General features: G+C 36.7%; 1 protein-coding gene across 1 annotated transcript in view; it reads right to left on the bottom strand.

Annotated features, from left to right (window-relative positions):
• Positions 1–27,853, bottom strand: part of APBB1IP (amyloid beta precursor protein binding family B member 1 interacting protein) — a 53,238-nt gene that overhangs the window by 4,108 nt on the left and 21,277 nt on the right. The window contains exons 3-12 of the mRNA XM_026672132.2: positions 27,281–27,407; positions 23,817–24,085; positions 22,658–22,732; positions 19,568–19,727; positions 19,063–19,184; positions 15,586–15,660; positions 13,357–13,500; positions 8,427–8,537; positions 2,883–2,981; positions 2,417–2,528 (exon numbers count right to left, since the gene is read on the bottom strand). Of these exons, the coding sequence (XP_026527917.1) occupies positions 2,417–2,528; positions 2,883–2,981; positions 8,427–8,537; positions 13,357–13,500; positions 15,586–15,660; positions 19,063–19,184; positions 19,568–19,727; positions 22,658–22,732; positions 23,817–24,085; positions 27,281–27,407 (1,294 nt within the window). The remainder of the gene's footprint in view (positions 1–2,416; positions 2,529–2,882; positions 2,982–8,426; positions 8,538–13,356; positions 13,501–15,585; positions 15,661–19,062; positions 19,185–19,567; positions 19,728–22,657; positions 22,733–23,816; positions 24,086–27,280; positions 27,408–27,853) is intronic.

The raw sequence follows: 27,853 nt of genomic DNA on the forward strand, positions 1-27,853 counted from the left end.
TATGTACTCTTTCCATCTCATTAAAATAGCGTATAAATTGGTGGCGGAGGATGAATATTGTTTATAATTTCCAAAAGGAGCATGGACATCAAGTCACCCTTATGACAAACTGGATCAAAGGAAAACATGTACTTCTGTGTACAATCTTTAAGAGCTTAGTAGGTTAGGAAAATGATCTGTTATTCACCCGTTTAAGTCAAGGATATTTAAAAACCGAATCTTTGAGAAAAGCAGTTCTTGCACTGGAATATCAATTCAGTGTAATAAATGAGAGAACAAAATATAGTTGCTTTAAAAGAAATATGATGCAGAAAGTTTTGACTGATGTGGAAGGCAGTTTCAAACTCTTTGCTATGCTGCTTTCGGCTGTTCCTGAAACCAATTTAGCAATCCTACGCTCGATTGTAGTGTTCTGGCAATAAGCCTGAGCTAATGAAATACAGAAAACTGACAGCAAAAAGAGACCCAGTGGGTCTATCAAGTCCAACATGGCTATCATAGTACTTGATTGCTTGATTCTCTTCCCATACAGGGAACCATAGCACTTGCCAACACAACGTTTAGGGCAGGAGTCTGCAACCTGCAGCTCTGGAGCCACATGTGGCTCTTTCAGCCCTGTACTGCATCTCCCTGTCTGATCCCACCACTGGCTTGCCTCTCTCCTCCTCTCCCTGTCACTCCTCACCTGGCCTGGGAAGGTAAGGTTGATGGCGGGGGATGGAGACTCGCTCCATATTCCAGAGCAAGAGTTGACTGGGTGGGAATGAGTGACCTCGAGTTGGCCACACCCACCCAGTCACACCGGTTATTAAATTATTGGCTTACAGTGTTTTCTTTTCTGTGGGAAATGGGTCAAAATGGGTGTTTTAGGTTGCAGACCCCTGGTTTAGGGATTATTCCTTCCTTACCGACTGGTAACATGTATTTTTTTTCTCTTTTCCATCCTAATTGTAGCATCACTGCTCTGGGTGCTACAGTGATAAAAAAGAACAGGTGTTCCTTTATTCCTAAATTTTGCTGCAAGTTGATAGAAACTCTGTAGCAATGAAGAATCAGATTAATAGAACAAGAGAAGTAGAACTCCTTCAAATTCGATAGCTATGTTCTGTGCCTATATGTTTTTAAAAAGAGAAAGGAAACCAGTGCAAGAGATAAGGCACGAGGTAGGAAATAAGGCAGAGCATGCTTCCTCTGGACTGGGAAAAAACTGTAATGATGGTCACTGAGAAAGGTAAAAGTACTACAGGTGTGTTCTGGCATAAGATGTAAGGAAAGTGGCAGGAGAATCAGTCTTTATGGTCACCGTTAGATCAACTGGAAGGAAAAAAAACAAGCTGACCAGTAGAGGATACAGCAGCCCAACACGAAGTAGCTTTGGAGTCAGTGACCTGTCATTGGAAGGGAATAGGATACGAAGCATTATAGCTCATCAAAGCTGAGGATGTCCTAGACTGGAATAAAGCCTGGCAAATAAACTGCTCAAAAGGGCTTAAAAATGGCTCAGGACAGAAGACAGCAGAGCTTCCAAACATGACTGCAGGGATGCGTTAGAAAAGGGTAGGATAGAATGTGGAAGATGACATCAACCAATGCGGTTCTCAGCAAATGGTGAGTGGCTGCCCTGGCAATGGATCAAGAAGACATTGCAAATCTGGCCTGAATTGTGGTTAGGACTGAACAAGAAGAACACCTTGGCAAGCTAATTGAGACCATGTTATGTGGACAAATAAAGAATTTTCTCCATTGGCAATAGCACTTAAGACTTATATATCACTTCACCGCGCTTTACAGCTCTCTCTAAGTGGTTTACAGAGTCAGCCTATTGCCCCCAACAATCTGGATCCTCCTTTTACCAACCTCGGAAGGATGGAAGGCTGAGTCAACCTTGAGCCTGGTGGGGTTCAAACTGCTGAACTTAACTCTAAACGGAGAGGTCATTTACAAAGAAACAAATTAGTGGGCCTAGCAGGATATTTTAGGATGGAGAAGCAACCATTTCTGTATGTGCAAAATGTAAAGTTTTACATTAAACCATATTTATAAGTCTTGTAACAATCCCAGTGCTATTATCTGCTCCTGTAGGAGAGATCCAGTAATAGTTGCCTAATGGAACTTTTTTCTTTTACCATTTTGCCCTCCTTTAAACTTTGGCTGCAGAACTGTTATTCACATCAGTGCTCATTAATAAATGAACCTCTGTTCACTTGGGATAAATTTTTCAGGTTCACATCAAGTAGATACCATTGACTTTATTGTCCTGCTGCAAAATGTAATATGTTCAACTATTAAAAATTCACATCCTACAATGATCAAATAGGTTAAGACAATGATGAGCGATTGGCAAGATGGTAGGGAAAAAACCCGGAGCTTATAATCCTCACAATAATTTCTTTAAAAAAATAAATAATTTGGATACCTTTTGAAGATGATCCCCCAGAAGCTATGGATTTAGTAATTCCTGGCTTTGCCAGACGAGAAGTTAACTTTTGTACTGCACCAATGTAGTTATCATACAAGGCCTTTCCATACTGAAAAATAAGTACCACAAATATCTGATAGATTTTCCATCATAAAAAAAATGAACATGCATTTCTCTGCTTGTTCCATCAAATCTTAACAGAAATTCTTCTTCAGTGGTTCACTTGAAATCTCTTCCATAAAAACTATGAACTAGTAAATAGGACTGTAAACCAATAGGGTAAAAGCCTATTATTTGTTTGACAAAGTAATTTATCATCCCAATACAAATTCTGTTCTATGTATTCTATGGTCATGTTTATTCACTAGAGTTTTATCCCTCAGAAGAGGATTAATGCCTTTTTATTTTCATCATTCCATTTATTTTCTCCTTTACTACTGAAAAATATCCTTTTTCTTCTTACCTTTGCAATTCTGATACCAGTTACCCAAAGATGTAGAGACTCCTTGTCATCACAGCACAGGTATTTGATGTACTGTGACTCCTTCTGTATTTGAGGATGCTATAAATGATAATAGCAATAGTAGTTTTTTAATCATTAAAAATCTGCTGAAATAACCCAATAGACAAGCCAACTTCCCAACAAAGTTTCTTGTCTATCACTACATCTTAGCTACTTTGAACTACAAAACCACTGAGAAACCACAGAGAAGAAAACAGTATTTTTCATCAATCCTTCCAAAAGATTAATGGTACACAACTGAGAGTTACATGATTGTTAACTGGTATTTAAAGATCTGTAGTCAAACTTGGCGTTTTAAAAAATTATTCACTTTCCACCTCGTCTTCTTTTTTGTCATAGCCGTTTTAGACTGCAAGTTTGCAAGCCAGGGCTATCTTTATTTTTAACTGATTACAAAGGAATTGGCATAAATGTGCTTTAAATACTGATATGTCAAATTAAAGGAAACTAATTGGATGTGCATCTGTAAATAAATTAGACAAAGCCATATTTCAGAACATCACAGATTATAAATATTTATGCTCTATTCAAAGGAAATTTGACTTGAAACATCTTATAATATTATTTAGCTAAAAGTAATTTTAAGCACATGAGAATTCTGAAGTTAAACCTAACATGTGAACAGTTCTTAATTGTCATCTGGAAGTAATTAAAACAGGAAGACAAATTTACTATCTGCATTTTCCAAAACCAAACAATTTTTCTTCCTTTCCTGCTTATTTTTTCTCCCTCATTTTACCTTTCCATCACCTTAGGACCTGAGGACAACACATACTCACATTTATTCAAGACCATGAGCAGGATGTTAGGTTTCATCACTCAAACTCCCAGGATTAAGTTACATGTCAAATTAAATCTATGTGATTATTGACAAGTATCAACAATGCAAAGCAGTCTGTAAATCTTTTCTTTTATGTACACTGAGAGCATTTGCACCAAGACAAATTCCTTGTGTGTCCAATTACACTTGGCCAATAAAGAATTCTATTCTATTCTAAAATTTTCTTTTCACACGGATGTACAAACACTAGTCCAATCTATTAACTAAATAATCTTGAGCTAGAATGTCTTAAAAAAAGAGCTAACAGTTTTGCAATAACATGATAAATCCAGCAGATGGCATCAGATACTTTTCTATTTTTAAATGTTTACTTTTGCTACTTTGATCTCTGTATCACAATAAAAAATAGCTTTATTGCATCTTAAAGGCCAACATATTTATTAGACATAAGCTTTTGTGGAGTAGAATCAATTCATCATGAAATGAACTGGCAGAAATATATACAGAAATACGGAAGCAAAAGATTATACATTTTCTTATAATGTTTATCTTTTTATATTTCATTTTCTGAATAATATTAATAGCTTCATCACGCATCTTTATTTTTTTTAAAAAAAATAAAGATAAACTATTCCTTTTCTATCACTTAAACCCATCTCAAGAAGATGTTTTTCTCTCTCAGAAAAAGAGATGTGTTGAGGGGCAAGGCCTGACATGATTTTGTTAAATTTGTGAGTAATATTTGATTCTCACATACCGCAATTCAACAGAGCCTTAAATGCTCCAATAAATTCATTTTTGCATTTTACCTTTAATTAAAATACTTTTAATTTGTGATAGGAAGGGAGAGCTATTTCATAAATTCAAAATGGAACTGTATATAAATTATCTTAATCATAATTTGTTGGGGTGACATCGTACGCTGGACAAAATCTTGGGGAGCAAGAATACTGGGCAAATACCATCTCAAGTAATAGCTTCTTGGTTATAATTCTCAAATTAGGGAATAAACACTGGGAAATCATTTTACTGCAGCAGAAAAACCAAAAATTGAGGCTGCTTTATAATTTCATGTGAATCTTGGTGGGAGGACAGATGTGGAAAGAAAGCAGGGCATGCAGGCGGTTTCTCTGTGATTATGTCAACTTCAATGACCTCACCACTGGGAGTAAAATAAAATAAAATTAAGTGCCAGGAAGTGACCCACTCCTGGCCACCTTAACAGAATAATGGAGTAACAAAGTTGGAACAGACCTTGGAGGTCTTTTAGTCCAACTTCCTGCCCAAGAAGGAGACCCTGTACCATTTCAGACAAATAGCTGTCCAATTTCTATTTTAAAATCTCCAATGATGGAGCAGCCACAATTTTTGGAGGCAAGCCCCTCTACTGATTAATTATTCTCATTGTCTGGAATTTTCTCCTTCTTTCTAGGTTGCTTCTCTCCTTGATTAGCTTCCAACCATTGCTTCTTATCTTGTCTTCTGGTGCTTTGGAAAATATGTTGAATCCACTTTCTTATAGCAGCCCCCCAATAGAGGAACACTGCTATCATGTCTCCCCTAGTCCTTCTTTTCACTGGACTAGATATACCCATTTCCTGTAACCGTTTTTCATATATTTTAGCCTCCGGTCCCCTAATCATCTTTGTTGCTCTTCTCTGTACTCTAGTCTCAACATCTATTTTATATCGTGGAAACCAAAATTGGATGCAATATTCCAGGTGTGATCTTATCAAGGCAACTTTTGAAGGAGCTAAGAGACAGCCCAAATCAGATGCACTGTTTTTAACCATGATAGACTGTCAGGAGATGGGAGTTACAGTACGAGAATGGGTCAGCTGTATAATACAAACACCACTATTATGCTTCCATACAATGCTTGAAGATGCTATGATCACTAAGTATGTCAGGTCCTTTTCCTTTATCATACTTGCTTTAGAAAGACTAGAAAGTGGCTAAAAGTAGCTTTTAAAGATTATTAAATGGCTTTTCATGTTTTTTAAATTAATGAATAAAAAAGGCATTTAATAAAATCTGTTTGTCTGACAAGTGCTACCAGAATTATTTTTAACTGTTTTTAATAGTCTATCATATGGTTATATTTTTATTATGCTATTTTCAACGACTCAGACAAGGGAGGCACCAAAACAAATCCCAGATATCTTTTCCATTTTATTTCAGGGAAAGCCGCAAATGCTATTAGTAAACAAGCAATGTTGCTACCCACACTGTTGTTAAAGAACCGCAACCCAATTTGAGAAAGAGCAAAGTCTGAAAGAATTAGGAAAATGAACTGCATGGGCTCTGAAGAGAAGTACTAAGCAATGGAAGTGGGATAAGAGGACGCTATTGTGCCAGTTTTCTCCCAGGGTACCAATTCTTTCACCCTAGATTAATTCCACATTATGCACCATTACTCTCAGGTTACTCAAGCAAAACTTGTGCCAATAAAGCATAATTAAATTCTCCTGGCATCCAAGAGACACAACAGACTGACTAAATGAGCCAATTTACATATAGATTACCTTACTACCACCAGCTGTGAAGATTTTTTTAAAAAAAATCAGAAGCAAAGACTTTATGTTGTTGGCTTTTCAAATTTTCTGAAGAAATACTACACAACATAGTGTAGTAGAACCTGAATTTGAACTATAAGCAAATGCTATTGACAAAATTTTATCTTTTGAGTTTGAGTAGTCTTTTCTCATTTAAACCAGGATTAAAAATTCTTTGATTATTCATTAGCACCAATAAAATAATGGCGGCTGAACACATTTTTGTATATTTCAAAAAGAATTATGGTTTTTAATTTATTTCACTAGATCTGACACTCTTAAATAGTTGGCAGGATTGAGCATTTCATAAGGCCGACCCCTGTCATTTGGCTACCCACAATACGGAAAATATAGCTTTCCTTGTTGAAAGCATTTTACACCTTTCTGATAACTCCCAAGATATGGAATGAAGCAAACCATAATCTTAGCAAAAGGTAAATGTAATTTCTGAAAATCAAAAGGAAAATTACTTAAATAACTCTGAACAGCAAATGAAAAAGATTTCTTTTGATGCTCTTTTTAAAAGCAGGGAATAGGTAACAATTGCAGCCTCACAGGAATCATATTCAGGGATGTAATGATAAAGACCTTTTCCCATGTATTTGCGCCAATCAGTCCCTAAAAGGACAAAATACTTAAAGGATTCTCTCCTTCCAATCTTAAAACTGGGAAGTTCATGATAAGACCTCAGACAAATGGCCTGTAGATTAAACAGCCATCTAGATTAAAGATTAAAACTAAGAATTTAAAACCATGGTAGAAAACATGGCTGCTTATGAGCACAAGGGATGTTCAGGTGTTTATCAACTTCAATAACTTTAAGATGTGTGGACTTCCTCTCCCAGGATTCCCCAATCACCATGACATTGATAAATATTGTTCTAGATGATTCAGTTTCAGCAACCCTTTTTGTAAGCAAATGTTTACATACATCAGCTACATTCATATATCCCCTTCCGTAAAAATCCAATTTACATAGCTCAGGGCTTACATTTCTTACCGGCTACCCAAAGAGCATGTAACTATTATGATCAGTAACTACTAATGCTGTTCCACGCATGAATTATTTCTGACACTATCAAAGTTATTGGTTATTAAGCACATCTTAGAAAAGTAACTGCTGCTGTGTAACTAAGCATGTAGGGTATAGCTCTCTTGGCTTATCACTGTTACCTAGAATTATTTCGTAATATTTGGTTTAAATATGGTGAGCAAAAGAGAAGGAGAAAATCCTTGCCCTTTTCTCCATACGTATCCAAGTTTTATATCCAGGTGTGGGATGCAAATATTTTTACTACCGATTCTTGGGTGAGGCTAGGTGGGCATGGCCATTTGACTGGGTTGGCATGGCTTTTTTTGCAGCATCCCCCCCTGCATTAAAAGATCCCCTCTAAATGACCATTAATTTGTGTGTGAATGCACTCAGTGAAGATGAACCCACCAGCTCTTGAATAATTTGTTCTGCTGCCATTTTCATTCTTTTCCTAATGAACCCTGACATGGAATCTACTTTTTCACAGCTGCCACACACATGGATTACACTTCCACTGAACTGTCCATCACAACCCCCAGAGTAGATTGTTTGCTCCACCGTGCTTGAATGATATGCCAAAATATGGTTCATTCACTCAATTTGGAAAATGTATTACTTTTTATCTTTCACTACTCTGCACACTTGACAATGTCACTACCAATAGATGATTTACGAATGAGCCAGCAGTGATCATAACACAAACCCATTTTTTAAAATTATAATAATCTCCTTGTCAAACCCTTATGTGGCTACCGAAAATAGTTCTGAAAAATTAGACAGTGCATTTTTGCAGTAAAATGCAAATTTATGTACCCATTTATCTGGGAATGAGCCTTATCTATACATATAGTCGTAACAGTCAAAAGGTGGACCCAATGGTGTGATCGACACTCTGCTTTTTATTAGTGTGTGTTAAACATAAAAATGGCTGGAGTTTTGATTGCCCCATTGTGGCTGCCATCTTTTTTTTTACTATTCTCTCCAGATACCCCTCTACCTTATTAAACGCAGCAAGGAATATTTTTGAATAGACATTATATGAATGCATGATCAACATATGAAACTCAGTACACAATATACAATACAGTAAAGAGTGCATGTTACATAATACATACCTTTAGGACAAAACAATAATCAGTAGGGGACTTATACTTCGTTTTGTATTGCACACCATGATAAACATTTACGTTGTCAAACTGTATGAAACAAGCCAAGTCTCGGGATGTCTAAAAAAATTTAAAACACAATCTTTAGTTATTTGAATAATTGTCTATGTATTCAAAAGAAGGCCACCTCTTCCGTGTTGGGTAACTTTCTTGATCTGAGAATTAATGGCAATGCAACTTTTGTAACACATTATAAGTTTAGGAGTAATGGGGAAGATGTGTAGCATTATTCTTCAGAGGACTTGATGGAAATGATTCACCTACCTTTTGCAAAAATAAATCCACAAAAATATTACAATTTTGTTTAAGAAAGATGCAATGAATTCATAAGGAAGAGGAGACTTTTCAGTAATGCATGCCGAAAGCTTATTTGTACATAGGTGAAAACTTCATCTGTCATTCTGTGCCAATTTGTACTCCTGCCAAACAGAGTTTCTACTATCAGAAAATGCACATTGGCTGTTTTTAATGGGTTGCCATGGCAACAAAGTTTCCCAGTGAAGGATCTGTGGATGAAGTGCCAATCTGAATGGAAATAAAACAGTGCCTAAAGTCTTCCTGGCTCAAGTACATATACAGGTATTCCTTAACTTACGATCACAATTGAGTCTAAAATTTCTTTCTTTCTTTTTTTTTTTTGTAAATTTTATTTGAGTTTTCACAAAAAAGATACAAATAAAATATCTTTTTTGAAAATAGCGTAATCCCGGGTTACATTTCTTCGTACAGACACAAATTCAATTTCATGCTCATTTTTATGTTCTATTCCATATCTTATTACTGTTTTACATTTTCTGCATAGCTTCTCCCCTCTTTTAATTTTCTCAATTTTATTTTAATTATCTCATCTCAATTCAAATCATTATATTTATATTTTTCGTCTGTCCTGTTTCAATTATCTATTATCTTTTCTCATTAAACAAAGTTTCTTCTGTAGTTACTAATTGGAGTATGACGCCTTTATATCTTTTAAGTTTATCCATTTAACTCTTATTTAGGCTTCAATATATACCCTAAAGTTATAACCTTCAATATAATACATAACTTCCATTCGGATTCTGCTTGGTAATTAAAACAACACATTCCATTCCAATTCAATTCTATCATTAATATTAATATTCATTAAAATCTTAACTTCTTTAACATTACTTTTCAATTAAATATCATACTTCTATGGGAATTATAAGCTTTCCATAAGCTTTCCCCCCCTTCACTTATATTTTATAAAACATTAACTAATTAAAATGTTCCCATCCCTTCCTAATTCAATTTTCTCATTTATTTTATTTCACTTATTTTATTAACAAACATTTCATTAAATTACACTAACTATTTTATCCCTCATTTTAATCATACATTGTTTCCAAAGTTATTTCTATTACTAATATAACAATACAATCTTATGTACCTTTACAGAATCCCTTTTTCAGTTAAATTTTCACCCATTATCTCTAAATAGGTCCTGTTTCTCTACATCTTGTTCCGGTCCTTTGTAACTTCTTTTCCTTCCCTCTCTTCTTCTCTCTCCCCTTTTTACCCTCTTGTCTCTCTACCTCCATTTCTCTCTTCTGTATTCCCCACTTCTGTTGCTTTCCAGTATTATACTTATTTTTCGAATTATTTTTCTTTTCTTTGGTTATTTTTTTAAGTCTTAAATTCTCCATTCTCTTTCCCCCCTTTCCTTTTTCTTCCCCACATAAAATTGCTTGTTCATTAAAGATGGCTTCTTCTTTGTCCCAGTCTTGTTTTGCAGACATTTCTTGTTGTTTCTCATAGTTCCAAATCTCCATTTCTAAGAATTGAAAAATGAAGCCAAAAGAACCCTTCCCTTCTTGTGCATCTTCTTTATACTTTTTAAGTTCCATTTTCAATTCATCCAGAAGTAGTGCCATTGTATAAATTTTTAAACAACCACCCGATTAATTTTAGTCATTCAAATGCAATCACCAAAAATCCAAAGATCATCAAGTAATCCAAATGCAAGCTGTTTCTTTTTGCTCTTTTTTTTCACTTTCTCTTCCTGGGGTTCTACTGTTTAGTTACAAAGTTTCAGTTAAAATGTATCTTTTAGAAGTCTTGTTGAAGTTTTACTGTAGATTCTTTTTAATTCCAGGCAGTCTCCTCCCTCTTTCCAGATCCTGCCTTTTTATTCTTTTTCTCTCCCTTCCTGCTTATGAAAAAAAAAAAATTGTGTCCAGAAATCTTTATTATCCCTTTGACATTTTGTTTTATTTTCAGCTTAATTGTCTGTTGATGTCAAAGCAGATTTTTCCGATTTCTTATTTAAGTCTCTTAGTTGTCAGTATAGGGAAAGGGAGAGAAGAAAAAAACCCCCAAACCTTTCTCTTTTCAGTTTCCTTTGCTGCTTCCGACTCTTCTTTGGGAGCGATGTTATTTTTTTGTAAGTTTAAATTCCAGGATACCTTAGTTGTTGCTTTTGCAATTTAACCCGGTCAGCCAAAACTTTCACTTCTTATCTTCCTCCTGCACATTCTTTTCTGGTCGAGTTCTTCTTTGAGGTGGCCATTCTGACCACCGCTGCAACCGCCGGAAAGGGAGTAATGGCCAGCTGGGGAGGAGAGATGCGGCTCTCCTCAACCCTGCTGGCAGCCTCCCCCTCTTCACCACCTCTACAGGGTGGCTTAGCCCCGAAACCAGCCGGCTCGGGGCGCTCCAGTGGCAAACCCGGACCGAAACCGCGCACGATCGCGGATTTCTGTCTGTCGCCGAAGGAACTCAAACCGTAAGCCGAGTCCAAAATTTCTGTGGTTAAGTGAGAAATGTGTTAAGTGAGCTTTGCTCCCTTTTACGACCTCTCTTACCACAGCTGCTAAGTGAATCATTGCAATTGTTCCATTAGTCACAAGGTTGTTAAGTGACTCTGGTTTTTCCATTGACATTGCTTGTCAGAAGGTCACAAAAGGGGATAGTCATAATAGTCATAAATATGAGTCAGTAGCCAAGTGTCTTAATTTTGATCACATGACCATGGAGATGCTTCAATGGCCATAAGGGTGAAAACCAGTCACAAGTCACATTTTTTAATGCCATAAAAATTTGAACGATCACTAAGTAAGTCAAGGACTACCTGTAATTTTTTTTTTAATACTAGAAGCTTTTCAGCACTTAGTGTCAGCTTTGGAAGCCATATTAGCACCAGATGCTTCTACACTGCCACATTCTTGAACCTGGGAAAATGAGAGAGGGGGATTTCTTGGCATGTACATGGTTAAGACATAATAGCATTCTTCTTCTAAGTCAAGGTCATGTTATTTCTGCATCTGGTTGAGGAGTGATTAAGGGGATGTCTCAAGTTGGGACAGATGGTGATTGGGGCATTTGATGCAATGAGGGTGCAGGGGGTGGATTTGCAATATTTTACTTATTGAAGGAAACCAGGAACTTTCAGATTCGGGATTTCCCAAATGTGCCAGTTTACTACTCTAATAAAAGGAACCTTTGAGAAGATGTCTGTCTTGGAGTTTGTTTTATTATTTATTTATTTATTTATTTATTTATTTATTTTTTATTTATTTTTTATTTATGTATTTATTTATTTATGTCTGTCAAGCGATAACAGGTATACGTATAAACATAGTTATGAATACATGAAATGGACACATATAAGAAAAATAAAAAGATAAAAAGAAACAATAGGACAGGGATGGTAGGCACGTTGGTGTGCTTATGCACGCCCCCTACAGACCTCTTAGGAAAGGGGTGAGGTCAATAGTAGACAGTCTAAGGTTAAAGTTTTTGGGGTTTGGGGAAGAAACCACAGAGTCAGGTAGAGTATTCCAGACATTGACCACTCTGTTGCTGAAGTCGTATTTCCTGCAATCAAGTTTGGTGCGATTAACCTTGAGTTTGTATCTGTTGTGTGCTCTTGTATTGTTATGGTTGAAGCTGAAGTATTCGTTGACAGGTAGGACATTGCAATGTGTGATTTTATATACTGTACTTAGATCGGACCGAAGGCAGCGTAGTTCTAGGTTTTCTAGGTCTAGAATTTCAAGTCTGGTGGCATAAGGTATTCTGCAAGAGTAGAGGAGTGGACAACTCTTGTGAAATATTTCTGGACTTTCTCAACTGTGTTAATATCAGATATGTAATGAGTTATTGGTTGGAGTTGAGGTTTTCTGGAATGCTGACACTTAGTTCACAAGAACAGCTGAGAAAGGGATCTTTCCTAGGCAGATACCGTTAAAAAAAAAGTGAGAATCCATCTGACTTAGCGCTTTCAAAATTAAAAACTGCAGGGGTACCCACAGGCCAGACAAAAAAACTCAAAGGGGAAAAAGAAAGAATGATTGTGAGAGTCATTTTGATGTGTTTGATCCCGGGTTAAGGACATTGCTGTGGCCAACTGGGGATTGGGGAGGGGGGGAAACCACTCAGAAAAAATATGCACCTGTGTTAAATAGAATCCAGAATGGTTTCTGAAAGGATCTCTAGAAAAAAGGAGGAGCTAAACAGAAGCAGCACCTGGGCGAATTCTCTCCTTGCCCATGCCCAAACAATGGCAGCTTTCTTATCTGCAGTTTGGCATGAAAAGCTATGCCAGTTTATTTTACTTCTCTTTCTTTAAAATTAAGCAAAAATGATTATATTATTTTGCAGTGGATGACCAAATGCAGTTTAGAGATGTTATTTCTTTTCCTGACTGAAATTTTTATGAATGCAATTCATTATTATTGAAAAACAAAAAAAAAAGTAGTCTATAAAGGGAATGAGTTCAAAGGAATTCTGCCACCCATTCTCCATATTTGCCCAAACAGCATCTCTCAGAGGCACGTCCTCAACAGTTACCAGGATGCTGCATTGTCTTCCCTTTTACAAATTGCTTTAATGTTTCAAAACATTTTTTGACATGCCTGACCTTGGTCTTTCCTTTGGGGACATAATAAATGCCTGAAGCTCGTAGAAGAAAGTATCGCCTTTTCCAGGACTTCTTTCCATCTTCTTTTAAATAAAGGGCACCTTCAACTTCTGGCACAGCAACAGATGTACCACAGAAGCTTTCCTGCAGAGGGAAAAAATGGTGAGATAGAGCAGCAAGTGAATAAGCCAAGTGTCTTACAACATGGCTTGTTCAGTTGTGCTTCCAAAAGCCTGAGTCTCCATTCATCCCATCAGCTTTGATCTTTCTTTTACCACCATCAAAAATAGGGCAATGCTTGATCCCCTGTACATGGGAATAACTTCCTTGAGCTCTTGAAGAGAGGCGTTGACCAATGGCTGAATTTGAGATAAAAACTTCGGGCGGCATGGCTTTAAAGTAACCCTCACAAGGCTTATACTGGTTTGGGAAGCTTCCCCAAATTTCCTGCATGAATAATTGCCAAATTGTGCAGGGTTGAGCTTCAGGGTTTGATGACCACCTTGCCTCTAAAGGTACCAGTTGCTGGCAAAACATCAGGAAATCTATTGTTTAGACCAGGTGTCAGCAACCTTAAACACTCAAAGAGCCACAAAGGTTCTAACCTGAAGCCCCCTGTTCAATTCTGGAGCTGACCGGAAGTCTGGTTCCCCCACCATAGAGTCTCCTCCTAGGACGGTGTCCTTTTTCCTCTGCCGACTGCAGGTCCGGTTTCCCAACCATAGAGTCTCCTCCTAGTGCAGCATCCTTTTTCCTCTACCTGTCCTTACCGAAACCATATCAATTGTGGAGCTGACTGGAAAACCCGCCCCTTGCCATAGAGTCTCCTCCTGGCGCACCATGCTTCCTCCCCTGCCCCAATTGGAAGCTCCTCTCAAAATTGTGGCAGCGACAGGGAGCCGCAGCAGAGGGATGAAAGAGCCACATGCGGCTCCAGAGTTGCAGGTTGCCGACCCCTGGTGAGATCACTGTACTAAATCCTGAAGCCCAAAAGAGACCAGCTATGAAAGTCTACACCAGTTTATTTGCCAAATTATTACCCATATTTTCTCAAGGAATATTTGCCAAACTTACACAGGTATCAAGGACTAAATGCTTGTCCTTCCAAAATGACCTGCAAGTTAGTGCCCTCTCTATTTCGAACCAACTCTCATCAGTTCTGATAATAATTTCTAGTATGGTAGGTACAATCTGAAACAACTGGAGGGCACCATTGTTCTATAAGAAAAACAAGGCTTCTATAGCTTACATACATCAGAGTCCAAAAGTAGCCATTCACCAGGTGGTGGAAAGTTTTCTAACACAAAGCACGCACAGACCCAAGTATTAAAAACAGCGCCATGCATTTTGGCAGTGCAAGCAGATGTACTCACCACCTTCCAAGCTCAAGCTTGAAAATAACTCCTTTAGGATTTTGAATACATGAACTTTTTCAGAGCAGTGTCATATTTAAAACACTGACAGACAGAGCTTTTAAACAAAGTTAGTAGAATTATTTATTTATTAAATGTATAAGCCTGTAAAGTTGAACATTTTAATCTTGTTAGCCTGCTTTAAATAGGAGAAAAGGTAAACAATTATTTTGGACAGCCTCACAGTAATTAATTAGTAAATGTTCCTCTTTAGTTTGGTGAAGCCAAGACAAACCTTTAGGAAGGCCTGGGTCTTCATATATATATTTGGAATGAGATGGCAAGTTTCCATGTCTTTGAATATGCCTGTCATCCCTTTAAGGTAGCCCAGGCAGGAAACCAGAACCATGAACACTAACTCTATTTGTATTGCAAGGTTACAGGAACAAATCATTGCAAGTTATGAAATCAGATCTTCTCTCCCTTGCCTTTACTTCCCAGAGAACTAGGGAGACATCTCCGAGATGCCGTTTCTGTCCCTATTCCTTCTGTGGCTGAGATATCTCTCATCGGTCCTTTGTCATGGATCTATCATAGAATCAATTTGTTCCTAAACTCACACAACAGTCAAAACTGGTTTCCATGGTCCTGTGAATCAAGTTCAAGCTTGACTCAAATGGTCAGATTTAGTTTCCTGATGTTATACATGTTGAAGATACTTGATTTTTAGAGTTTTAACATACAACTCTGAAGTCTGAACTTCCTGTTTTCGTATTGCATCAAATGGAGAACTGAAATATTTCAGTTCTATTTCAGGAACAAGGCAGCACTTAAGTTATTTTACAATCAAATGTGCAGTTTGTTAACATTAATTTACCTCCAATAATGCTTCTTTGCTTTTCTCATTCATTTCCTTGCTTTCATTTTTTCCTTTGCTTGACAAGTAGAAATTCTAATAATAAAAAAAGATGAACCAATAAAATAGCCGGTTACTACTTGAATAAGCCCTCAAATGTGACTGAGACATTATGATATTAGGTCAAAGCTGCATTTTAGTTATCTCTCTCATCAGCTGCCTATTTTAAGTACTTACAAGAAGTTTTCATTCAAATAAAAAGTTCTAAGCAGAGAGTTATCATCCAAGCTAGGCATGGTTGAGAATCTGTCTAGTCCAGCAGAGCCCCCTCTAACCAAACTGCCCTAGATATTGCTTCTCCTAGATTGGTGTTTATCCATGTGGAGTTCAGCGCCACAAATTCCCCAGCCATTATCTTAAGAGAATTTGAGAAGTTGAAGTCCACATTTCTTAAGACTTGTTAGGATTGAGAAATACTGTCCTCAATCATTGTAACAGGATTGTCTCCTTTTTTCTGCTCTGGGGCACACATCAGTTGAGAAAATCTACAATAGAAAAAAAGGCAGTTTAAGTATTCCAATTCCTGTCTCAATGGATCCAGCTTCCAATGGTGATGAAAACATTCATTTCTGGAAGAGGCTTATGGCTCTTTTAAATTGGGTCATTAGTGATGGATAAGATAATACCGAGAATCCAATGTTTACTGCATTTCCTAGGAAAAGTCTTCCTAAATTCAAGAAAATTAAAAGTCTAAAAAACACTATGAGAATCTCTTTCTGTAGTCCAGATTAGTTACAATGAAGTTTGGACAGTGAAGATATGCTATTACAGCTATTATTCCTTAGAAGTCTACCAATGCTGGGTTGTTTTTTGTTTGCATTTTGTGTAGATACCAAGTCCAATCTTCACCAGCAGCTGAAATAAGATAAGAATCTTGTGTCAACCCAGAAGTTGGCCGAATTGTGGTTGTTTTCTTTTTGTAGCTTTTCTCTAGGGACTTTTTTCTTCTCACTGCTTCAGGGCTGACACAGCCTAGAGCTAAGGGGGCAGGGAGGGGGGAATAGAGATAGCTGAGGTGCTGTGGCCAAAATAAAATTCTTTCTTTTGCGAATCAAGGACTTTGGTGCAGGTGTTCAAGAAGTGGAGGCTGAGGAATCTGCAGGGTGGGGTGGGAGTGGGGAGTGACAAAGTTTTACTTTTAACTGGGTGTAAAACCAGCAGGAACTTAGAGCCGGTTTTCCACCAAAAACATGCCAATTTGATATGTCCCAATAAAATGTTCTTTAAGGAATATGCCTGCCTCGTAGTTCTTATTGAATGGGATGTATTACTTGGAACCTTGACACTTTGCTTGTAGAATGAGCTGGGCGTCCTGGAATTTGCAGTCCTACAAAATTAAATAATTTTTTTGCTCATTTTTTTTTTCTCGTGTCCCATGTTTAACAAACATGGAAGGAGAAATCAAGCTGGCCCAATGTGAATATTAAAATATCCCAGAAAGTGTTTATGTTTCTTATTCAATTCTTTCTTTTTGAGAAAATAGAGCACTGTAGGACTAAAATTATTTCTTCTAGGCCACCCTTCATCCATCAGTACACAGGAAAGCTGGTATGCAACGAATGAACCAGCTGGGTAGTCATTATCTGTATTTTCACTGTTGAATGACTGCACCTGGCTCTTCCTTATTAACTATATAACATCCAGCTAATTAACTGAAAAAGAACTGGATTCCCTGGCTCACTGCACTGCACTGCACAGAGACTTTGCACCAAATGATGTCTTTCCCACTAACAAAAAACACAACACCACCACCCCGTCCGTGGCATATATCCTGTCTGCAACCTTAGGATAAACCTAAAGTAAAGCTCCATTAACTGAGACACTCAAATTATGCCAACAAAAAGTAGGTTTATTTTGCTATCTTGGAAATCATTCATAACCTTAAAAAGTAGTTTGTATTGATTCATTTACTGCCATCAAGATGTTTGGAATATGTACGTTTGTTTGAAGTCCAATTACAAACCAATTACAAAAATACAGATAGAGAAAAGTGCTACGCTTAGCTAAAGGAAACTAAAAGGAAAATGACTCTGAATCAACAGCAACATCCTTCCAAAAGGATGCAAACAAATTGTCTGCCGTCATTACTGAAGTTTCACCAAATCTAAAATGCCCTTCCTATTTTAAAGTTAAGTTATTTGAAAGAAATAGTCTTTCTTTTTTCTAAATAAATATATTTTATTTCGACATATACAGGTAGTCCTCAGCTTATGACCATAATGGAACTGCCTGTAAGTCACGATAATTGTAAAGAGCATTACCCACACCAATCAACCTAATTTAATGGCAATCATTAAGGGAATCTATTGTTCACTATGAGGCGTAATTGGCAAAAAACAGAAGTATATGCCAATTTTAGGCAAAAACATAATGAATTGTGGTCATGGGATCAGAGTATGTAATGCATGCAACAGCTATAAATTCAGGCCACTTGGCGAGCGCCCAAAACGCAGCCATGTCTATAGCATACTAAATGCAATACCCTCCTAAATAAATTTAGGAGCCAAAACAGGTGTTCTGATAACCAGGCAAGACAATATTATATATCTTTGAAAATTTCTGCTCAACTTTTGCTTCTGAATTGTTCCTTAAAATCAAAATAATAAGTACCATGACATGACCTAAACCAAATCACTAGTGGACACAGTTCAGGTTCTTTGTTTATTTTTTACTGAAAAGGCACTGATATAATCATTCTAAGAGTGGTTAATCATTGATTAGAAGTACATTTTCCAAAATATGATTTTGCTGATCCATACTTTGTTTCCTCCTCACCCCCCCAAATAAACTTACTTCTAGAAAGAGATGAATCACATGAACAACAAAACATTTCAGAGAACATTTTAACATTTTATGGAAGACAGGGATTTTGTACACAATTATTTATGTCTCAAATAATTTGCTTTCAGTATCACACAAAACATCTGTGAGGTTTCTTCACTACAGCTGTTCTTCGTTATCTAAGCTGTATTATTTTTAATCATAGGCAGGCAATGTGTGAATTATTAAGAATGTGGATAAGCAATTTGTATCTTTGATTAAATTCTTATCTCTATATTACAGAAGTGAATAAATCCATATCTATTTTCTGCCCTCCACTGGTGTAGCTATAGCAGAACAGTCTTAAACTGCAATATCAGGACATTTTAAAATGATAAATGAATTTATAGGATATCCCCTAATAAATAACCAAATAACTAAATGATAAACAAAGTTGCTCTGATTGGCAGATGGTTTTGATAGATGTGTAGACCCAAAGATTTAGCTTCCCAAAGTTTGCTCTAGTCTTTACCTACCCAAGCCTGATGCCAGTTTTTATACTGCTACTAGCTTTTCTTAGACAAATTATTTTAAGAAATGTGGTTAATCTCAAAGACAATTTGTCCTGTTAGGAATTCAGAACTTATAGGGTGGTAAGTCTCAGTCATGTTACTTTACCTGAGGGTTTTTAAATACAGCATATTTTTCATTTTTCACCAAGAACAGTATTTTATTTTCACTGTCTCGAGTCCAATGGGATAAGACTTCAATCACATTTTCATGATCTTCAAAAAATCTTTCTGGGGGGAAGGGAAAAGAAAGAAATATGATTTAAAATGGCTGTCCACCTTAATATTTAGGCCTTTATATATTTTTTTTGTTAGAAACAAAGAGTAATTTCTTCAAACACAGAAACTTCCTAAAAGTATTGGTAATTTTAGTTCGCGGATAAAGAGCCTTATTTGTTTGTATGAAGTGAGCATCTGTCCGATTAGCCATTTTTCCCCTCTCTATCACATATGTATGAAAACAAAAACACACACCAGCCATTCATAGCTTTGGAACCCAACAAGCAGCACACTTCTCATTTAATACAGGCTGGGTGGCTGCATCCAGAAACTGCTCTCTGGGAAAAAAAACCATACAAATATCAGCAGATATAGCCTGATGGTTTGAAAATTACCGATTTGTAGCTCAGGGTATATTTCATAAAGGCACCAGTTTATATTGCAATCACAGTGGGTTTTTTCAAAGAGATTGTCTAAGACATCACGTGCCACTTGTCGTTCATCCACCATTAGAGACTTTGTGCTGTTATCATTCATGTGCACCTTGACAACAAGCTGGGGAGAGAATAATAGATCAGTCAGTTAATTTCAGCCTGGAAGAAAAGGCTAGAGTACTCAAAAGTCTGCCATGACTGATAAAACTGGAAGATTATTGCAGATTCGAATGCATCCTATATATCACAAATTGGACTGAGAAATATAATGCATCTCTCATTCATCACCCCATCAAGTTTGTTCTCCGCTGCCTTAACGTATGCTTTTGATTAAATAAGATTTTTAAATGAATTGTGAACTTGGCTTTGGACAATACGTTCACCAAGACCAGCGTTTAAAAGCTGGCTTTGCATCCAAATGAAATTATTTGGTCTTGACTCTCACCAAATTAATGCAATTTAGTCATTTCTAACATTTCTCTTTGATTTTAAGGGGCTCCAACCAGAGGCACAAAAAGCAGAAGGTATTTTTTATGCCATGGGATTATTATTATTTTTGCCTAAAAAAGGGCAATTTTATGCAACTGTGGTCATAATTTGGACATATATTGAAAATTCAGTAAAATTCAATGCTGGAAATTTCAGCATTATTTTTATTATGAACCGTCACTGTAAAGCTCTTTCTTTTACAATAGTCTTTTTCATAAAATCTTGCTATGTGTGTGAATGTTGACATTTGCACTTGCAAACACACACACACACATTAAGCCTTTCACGTAAGTCTGTCTTTTATCCTGCTTGTTGCAAAGGATGCTGCCTTGTTATTCCTTGATCTAAGTACTAGCAAGGTTCTGTAGTCTTATTTGATGATTTGATGAACATCATTAGGTTTGCCGGTGGAAAAAAGAATGCTCAGAGGAAGCAGCTCTACTGGTAGATAACAGTAGACATATAGAACAAGAAGAATCAGGACTGTTAGGGAATCAGAACTTAGAATAACAATTCCTTGTTAAAAACTCATTAGAATATTATGATCTCAGAAACAGAAGAAAATCAAGAAAGAACAAGCATTTGCTGTGCTTGTTTTATGTGCACCCTTTAAAAATTAAGGCAATTTAAGAAATTATGATATCCCAAAATATATCAGCTATCAGCAACTTATAACATTATTCCTCCTACAGCAATCCTGTACCCACTTTATTGGGCATAAGATCCAGATAGGAATTCCAGTCAGGGCCAAAATTGGCTGAAAGGGTTGATTGCCATATCCCAACCATTAACTGGGATTGTGGATAGGGTCTTGCTTCAGAGTAGAAATAAAATAAAGAGTTTTGCTAGATCAGACTGAACACCAACAATATGCAAATTAGTATGTTTCCATGGAGGCCAACCAGTTGAATCTGGAAAACCCACATAAGGATCCATTTATAAATGCATCCTCCTGCTTATCACTGATTTAGCCTTAATGACTTGAAGCACGGATAGCTTATCTTCCATACCTACAATTGTTTTATTTATTTATTTATTTATTTATTTATTTATTATTTATTTATTTGATTTGCCAATTGTTTACAAGATAATAAGTATAAGTGTATACATAGCTGTGAATACATGAAATGGGTACATATAAGAAAAATAAAAGAAGAATAAGAGAAACAATAGGACAGGGACGGTAGGCACGTTGGTGCGCTTATGCACGCCCCCTACAGACCTCTTAGGAAAGGGGTGAGGTCAATAGTAGACAGACTAAGGTTAAAGTTTTTGGGGTTTGGGGAAGAAACTACAGAGTCGGGTAGAGTATTCCAGACATTGACCACTCTATTGCTGAAGTCGTATTTCCTGCAATCAAGTTTGGTGCGGTTAACTTTGAGTTTGTATCTATTGTGTGCTCTTGTGTTGTTATGGTTGAAGCTGAAGTATTCATTGACAGGTAGGACATTGCAATGTATGATTTTATATACCATGCTTAAATCAGACCGAAGACGGCGTAATTCAAGGTTTTCTAGTTCTAGAATTTCAAGTCTGGTGGCATAAGGTATTCTACAACGAGTAGAGGAGTGGAGAACTCCTTTTGTCTGCAACAGGGGTGTCAAACTCGATTGCAACAGGGTTATGTTTGACCTCGGGGGGGAGGGGGGGACAGGAGCCATGGCCAGCTTGACATCACTCATGTCAGGGGCGCCTGTGGTGATCCAAGTGTTCTGCCAGTGAAAACGCTCCCAGGCTCAGTTTTTGGCTGTGATGGCCTCCTGAAACCCTTTGCCAGTGAAAATGGATCTCAGGAGGCCCTTGTGAGCTCTATTTCCAGCCTCCTGCAACCCACCACCAGTGAAAATGGAACTTGGGAGGATCACTCTTCCGATCTCCGTTTTCACTGGCAGAGGCACTGTGGGCTTGTCCTTCACTGTTTTCAGGACGGGTCCTGCAAGCCAGATCTAAGCACCCCACGTGCCGGATCCGTCCACAGGTCTTGAGTTTGACACCCCTACTCTACAACTAGATTTCCTTTATTATTTTCAGCAGTATGGTGGAGTATTTTTTGTAGGCATGAGTTCCTGATTTTGGGCAGTGGTGTAGGCAGATCTTCAGGACATAGGGAATGGCGTTGAAGGACAAGAAAGGAAAACTGGCTATTTGGTAAGGCAATGGTCAGGTAAGTGGGACTTGAGCCCACTCTAAAAAATTATTTTGAAAAAGAAATCCTAATTCAAATGAAGATAAAGTGAGAAAGAGAGAAGTACATTCAGACTTGCAAGGTTCGATTACAATAAAAACAATTCTGACCCATCATTTCTTGTCTAGTCTATCTTATAGGGTTAACATCAGAAAAGAAGCAGTCCAAAAATATGACCACAGCATTTAAATATCCTTTACGATATGACAAAGAATTTAATCATTTTTTTTCTGTTATAAATCTAAAAGTTACAGTTTGGATGTATTTGTAATTTGGAGTAAAGAGAACACCACTCCTGTCCCTTAAACATGGCATTTAAAAAATGGTAGTGAACAACAGGTAGTGGATAGTGGGCAGTACAGCCATAGAAATCCTACCTTTTTAACCTTGGCTTCCTTTAGTTTTTCTAATGCTAGTTTAATCTTGTCAGCTTTTGCTTGTTCTTGTGCTTCCTAGAAGATGGAAATAAATAGTAAATATATAATATGCTTGTCCATCATCATGTCATGATTTTTTTCCCCAAAAAAGTTCTTACAGCATTTTATAAAGTTTCTCTAAAACAGTATGGACTAACATATTATCCTATTTAAAAATTAACCCAAAATTAAGATTTCCCTCCCCACCCTCTTTCAAGTGTACAGTCTCATCATCTGCATCTTTTTTTGAGAGTTGTCCTTAAATGTGTTGCTCCTTTTCCTTTTATCAATCACTGTATCCTTTTATCAATCACTTTTATCAATCACTGTATCTTATAGCAAGTGTGTTCTTTCTGCGTTTATTGCTTTGCTAAGACAAAAAATGCTAAATCCAATTTTTGTCCAGGAACAAGCTTCTATTCCTTTCCCTTCTCTCCCAACAGATGGATCAATTCACGTCACTATGGTGACATCATCACTTCAGGTTTGTAGAAGGCTAGTTTTTAAAAATAAAATTGTGGGCAATAGCCTTACGACTATGGTACATTGCTATAAGACTTTTTAAAATTAGGTCTCAATGTACTCATTCTTCATCTTTCACTCATCATTCTACCATTCACTGCAACTGTAAACTGCAGAATCTTGTATATTTGAACAAGTAATTTTCTCTTCAACTTAATGTGGCAATTAATTCAGGAAACATCTTGCCTCTTCAGGATTAAAATATCAGTGAAAATATCATTGTATTGACCATTCTCATTTATCCTCATTGTAGTTTTCAGCAATCACTGAAAGTAAAGCTTTCATCTTCCATAGAATAATCACTGGCCTGTTCCACATAAGATTTTCTCAGCCTGAATTATTTGTTAGATTTATATCCTGCCATACATCTAGGAGCTTAAGCCCACAAACATTACAGTCTTTCCTCAACCTTTTTGACTAGCAAAGCTTCCAAAATTGTACTAAGATTAATAATCTTCCAGAACAAATATTACAAAAGTTAGATGTTCTTCTAATGCATCAGAAACTGACATTTGATAATTCAGTTTATCTCATGCTGGTGTGCAAAGTTTGAGAATATTAAGATAAAAACTTATTTAGGGATCCTCTGGTTGCTAACCTGAGTGAGTGGCTTCGGAGGAATGGCTAGAGGCGGTGGCAATGGCTTTAGCATTTCTGCAGGAGGGGCTGGTAACTTATTCATACCAGGTGGAGGAATATTACTCAGCAATGATTGAGTTCCACAAATAGGCTGCACTATGGCACCTTGTTCATTGTAAGAGGTATTCTTTGGTTCTTGTAATGTTGTCTTTTCTACTTCACTGATGTCTGCTATAAGATCAGCCATTAAAGTATCTAAATCAGTATCTTCCAATGTATTCAAGGACTCTGTTACAAAAAAAGATAAACATATCAGAGATCTTCTCCAATGTTATGAAGGAACAGTACTTCCATATATATCATTAGATGGTTTTCCAGACAGCTACAGGCAACACATATAGACTCAACAGTTCTTGGGATTCTTCTGAAGTAAAGAAACACCCTTTCATTAGGTGATTTATCACATTTGAAAATATGCTAGAAAAACCTGCACATGCCTCCTCTTATAAGAAAGCATCCCTACTCTTTTTTTTTTCTGATGGATTGTCTACAAGTTTATAATTCCCAACATGAATTATTATTCCTAATTGAAACAGTAATGATTAAGTTGGAAAATGTATTTCAAAATTAAGGTTTAATTTACTTTACTTTGTTGTCATTGCACCTCATACAATGAAATTAAATACCATCTTCAGTGTACATTATGACTGAAAATAAACACAAACGCACATCCCTCAGACTCCACACATTGAATTGAAAACTCATGATATCGCATTAATATTGCACTATACAGCAGAATTCAAAAGAGCTGCTGCCCTGGGATAGAAAGCTGTTTTTCAGCCTATTTGTCCTTGTTTTTATTATCCTGTACCATCTGCCAGATGGCAATAGTTAAAAAAAAAAAGGGTGCCCAGGATGAGATGGATCTTTGAGAGTTTTGAACTTTCTTAAGGCAGCAGGAGCTATAAAGCTCTTCCAAAGAGGGGAGAGGGCAACCAATGATCTTCTGGGCAATTAATCCTCTGGAGTGGGTTATTTTAGGTTTGATATTTGGCAAAGTACGAGGTAAGCTCTGTGCAGTTTTGCATTACCTTACATTTTAGAAAATAATTTGGTACTGAGATGGCTCAAAAATAGATCACATTTTTTCTTCCCTTCCTTCGCTTAGCATTTCGCCTGATTATAGGTCTTAGAAAGCTTGCAAATATATTGAAAAAAAATTCTATTATTCTTCAGCTGTATTTTATCTTTTTATAGTGAATGAATGTCCTAATTAAATCAAGAGAAAATTTGGGGAAACATTCTGAAACTTTAATTTTTATAATGTCAGCCTCCTATATTTATCTTTTGAAAATGAGATAGACCCTCTCTCTTTATAATTTACATAAATGACCTTTGCAATCATATTAAAAACAACTGTGTCCTCTTCGCTGATGACGTAAAACTATTTAACACCACTGACAATACAGCTGCCCTACAAAGTGACCTTGACTATGTGTCAGAATGGTCGAACAATTGGCAACTTCAAATCTCAACCAATAAATGTTCTGTCTTACACATTGGCAACAAAAATCAGAACAACTAAATACAAACTGGGCGGATATGGCCTCGTAGATGACCCTCACTCTGTCAAGGACCTATGAATACTCATTTCAAAAGACCTAAGCCCCAGAGCTCACTGTAACAGCATTGCCAAAATGGCATTAAGATTTGTTAACCTAATTTTGCAAAGTTTCTTCTCCGGTAACATTGAACTGAAAACCAGAGCATAAAAAATATTCGCCAGACCAATTCTCGAATACAGCTCATCTGCTTGGAATCCACACAATATAACGGACATTAATACAAGAGACCAGAGGTATATCACGAGAAGAGTACTCCACTCCTCTGTTCGCAGTAGAATACCTTATGCCACCAGGCTTTAAATTTTGGACCTAGACAACTTAGAACTACACCATGGCTGACCTAAGCTTAGCACACAAAATTGTCTGCTACAGCATCCCACCTGTCAATGACTACTTCAGCTTCAACCACAATAACACACGGGCAAACAATAGATACAAACTCAAAGTAAACTGCTCCAAACTCAAATGCTGAAAATACGACTTCAGCAACAGAGTGGTCAATGCTGGAATACTCTACCTCAGTGGTTCTTAACCTGGGCAATATCGCCTCCCAGGGGGCGATTTTGGTTTTCAGGGGGGCAAAGGAACAAAAAGGGGCGACGCGGGGGTGAAGGAACGGAAGGGGGGTGATATGGGGGCGATGGAGCAAGAAGTTTTGGGGACACTTTTGATACTTTTTTTGTACAGTGAACTGCTGTATATGTCGTACAAAAACATCAGATCGCTCGCTATTAGTTGATTGAACTGTTTTAAAATGTTCCTCCAGCTAGCTTCAGTACAGAATGCTGTACATATGTGAATACGCATCACTCATCTTCATGCACATTGCGCAGCAGCCTCTATCACTCTACCCATTAAATTTGTCGCTCTGATTTTTGTTGCTTTCCTTCTGTAAAAACTTTGTGTCTTTTTAACCCTTTTTACAGTGTGCATGAATATATATTTTCCTCGAATCTTAATTTAGTTTCAGAGTTTTCGTCTTAAAATTCTTAGTTCCTGCATTGCGGTTTGTTCTTATGCCCTTTTTATATATATTTTTTGCGTCTTAAAATTCACTTGTAATTAAATCATTAAATGTTATTTTTTTTCTGGGCATTTCATTTTCTTGCAACTGAATTTTGTTTTCAGTGGTCATTGCATTTAAGTGTCTTGAATAAACAAGATAATAATGAAATACATGTATCACGAAGTTTGGGAGTAAAGTGATGGGTGGGATCACAATTTTTCACACCATTGAGATATGGGAAAAAGACTGGAAATAAATTATTTGCATCGGTATGTCCTGATGCCAATTTTAAAGAAAACAAAAAACGTGTTTGCATAAATTGAAGAATTATTTCCCTGTGTTGTGATTGAGAGGTTATGTTGGGGGAGTGGGGCAATGATAACTTCCTCAATGGCTCAAGGGGGCGATTCTTTCAAAAAGGTTAAGAACCACTGCTCTACCTGACTCTGTCTCTTCCTCAAACCCCCAAAACTTTAACCTTAGACTGTCTACTGTGGACCTCACTCCAAGCCTAAGAGGACTGTAATGGGATGAGCATAAGTGCACCAGCGTACCCACTGTCCCTGTCCTACCGTTCCCATTTATTTATACACATTTATTACGTATATATTTATAGCAGTTTATACTTATATATTTATCTGTTATGTTCATACTTATACTTGTTTTCTCATGTTTGATGAACTAAAATAAATAAATAAATAAATAAATAAATAAAAAAAATTCATTGGACGGACACACCCACACACAGGCTAATTAACAAATAATTTTGGAAAAGAACAAAACCAGTGTAATTTTCTGCTTCTTATACTTCACATTAGAAAGTATGCCCAATGGGTTTTTTTTAGTACTTACCATTTAAATCTTTGAAACCAACTGCAAAATTAAATTCAGCATCAGATGGTTTTTGGCGAGCAATAGGCATGGCTTCCACCTCAGATGATTTTTGCTGAGGAATAGGCATTGCTTCCACTTCTAAGCTCTGATTAAAAAAAAAGAACAGTTTTATAATTTGAAAGCCTTATAATCTCCTATGATGGGAAGCACATTTATATTTCTTTTGGCTGTTTTTGTCCATTGGAAATGTTTTGCTTTAGAATTATGAAACCTACAATGTTTTTCTCCAGAATATTTTCTTCAACTACAATTATCTCTCTCACACACATATATGCATATACATACCAGTATGTACAATGATAAGAAAAATAGTTTTTGAACAATGGTTTATTGTATTCTGTATGATGAACAACATAACACATTTGAAGATAAAAATTAGCACATGAAACTTGGCTAATAATAATCTGCCCCCAAATTCCTTTCTTTAACAGAAGTGTTTATTGCAAAAACATTACACAGAGGAATGTAAGCACATAAGAATTTAAGCAAAATCATATCAGATGACTGTCCAGTCCAGCATTCTCTTCTCAT

The sequence above is a fragment of the Notechis scutatus genome, chromosome Z (assembly GCF_049901735.1).
Source record: "Notechis scutatus isolate UNSWTSFEM ecotype Mainland chromosome Z, rNotScu1.2, whole genome shotgun sequence".
NCBI lineage: Eukaryota > Metazoa > Chordata > Lepidosauria > Squamata > Elapidae > Notechis > Notechis scutatus.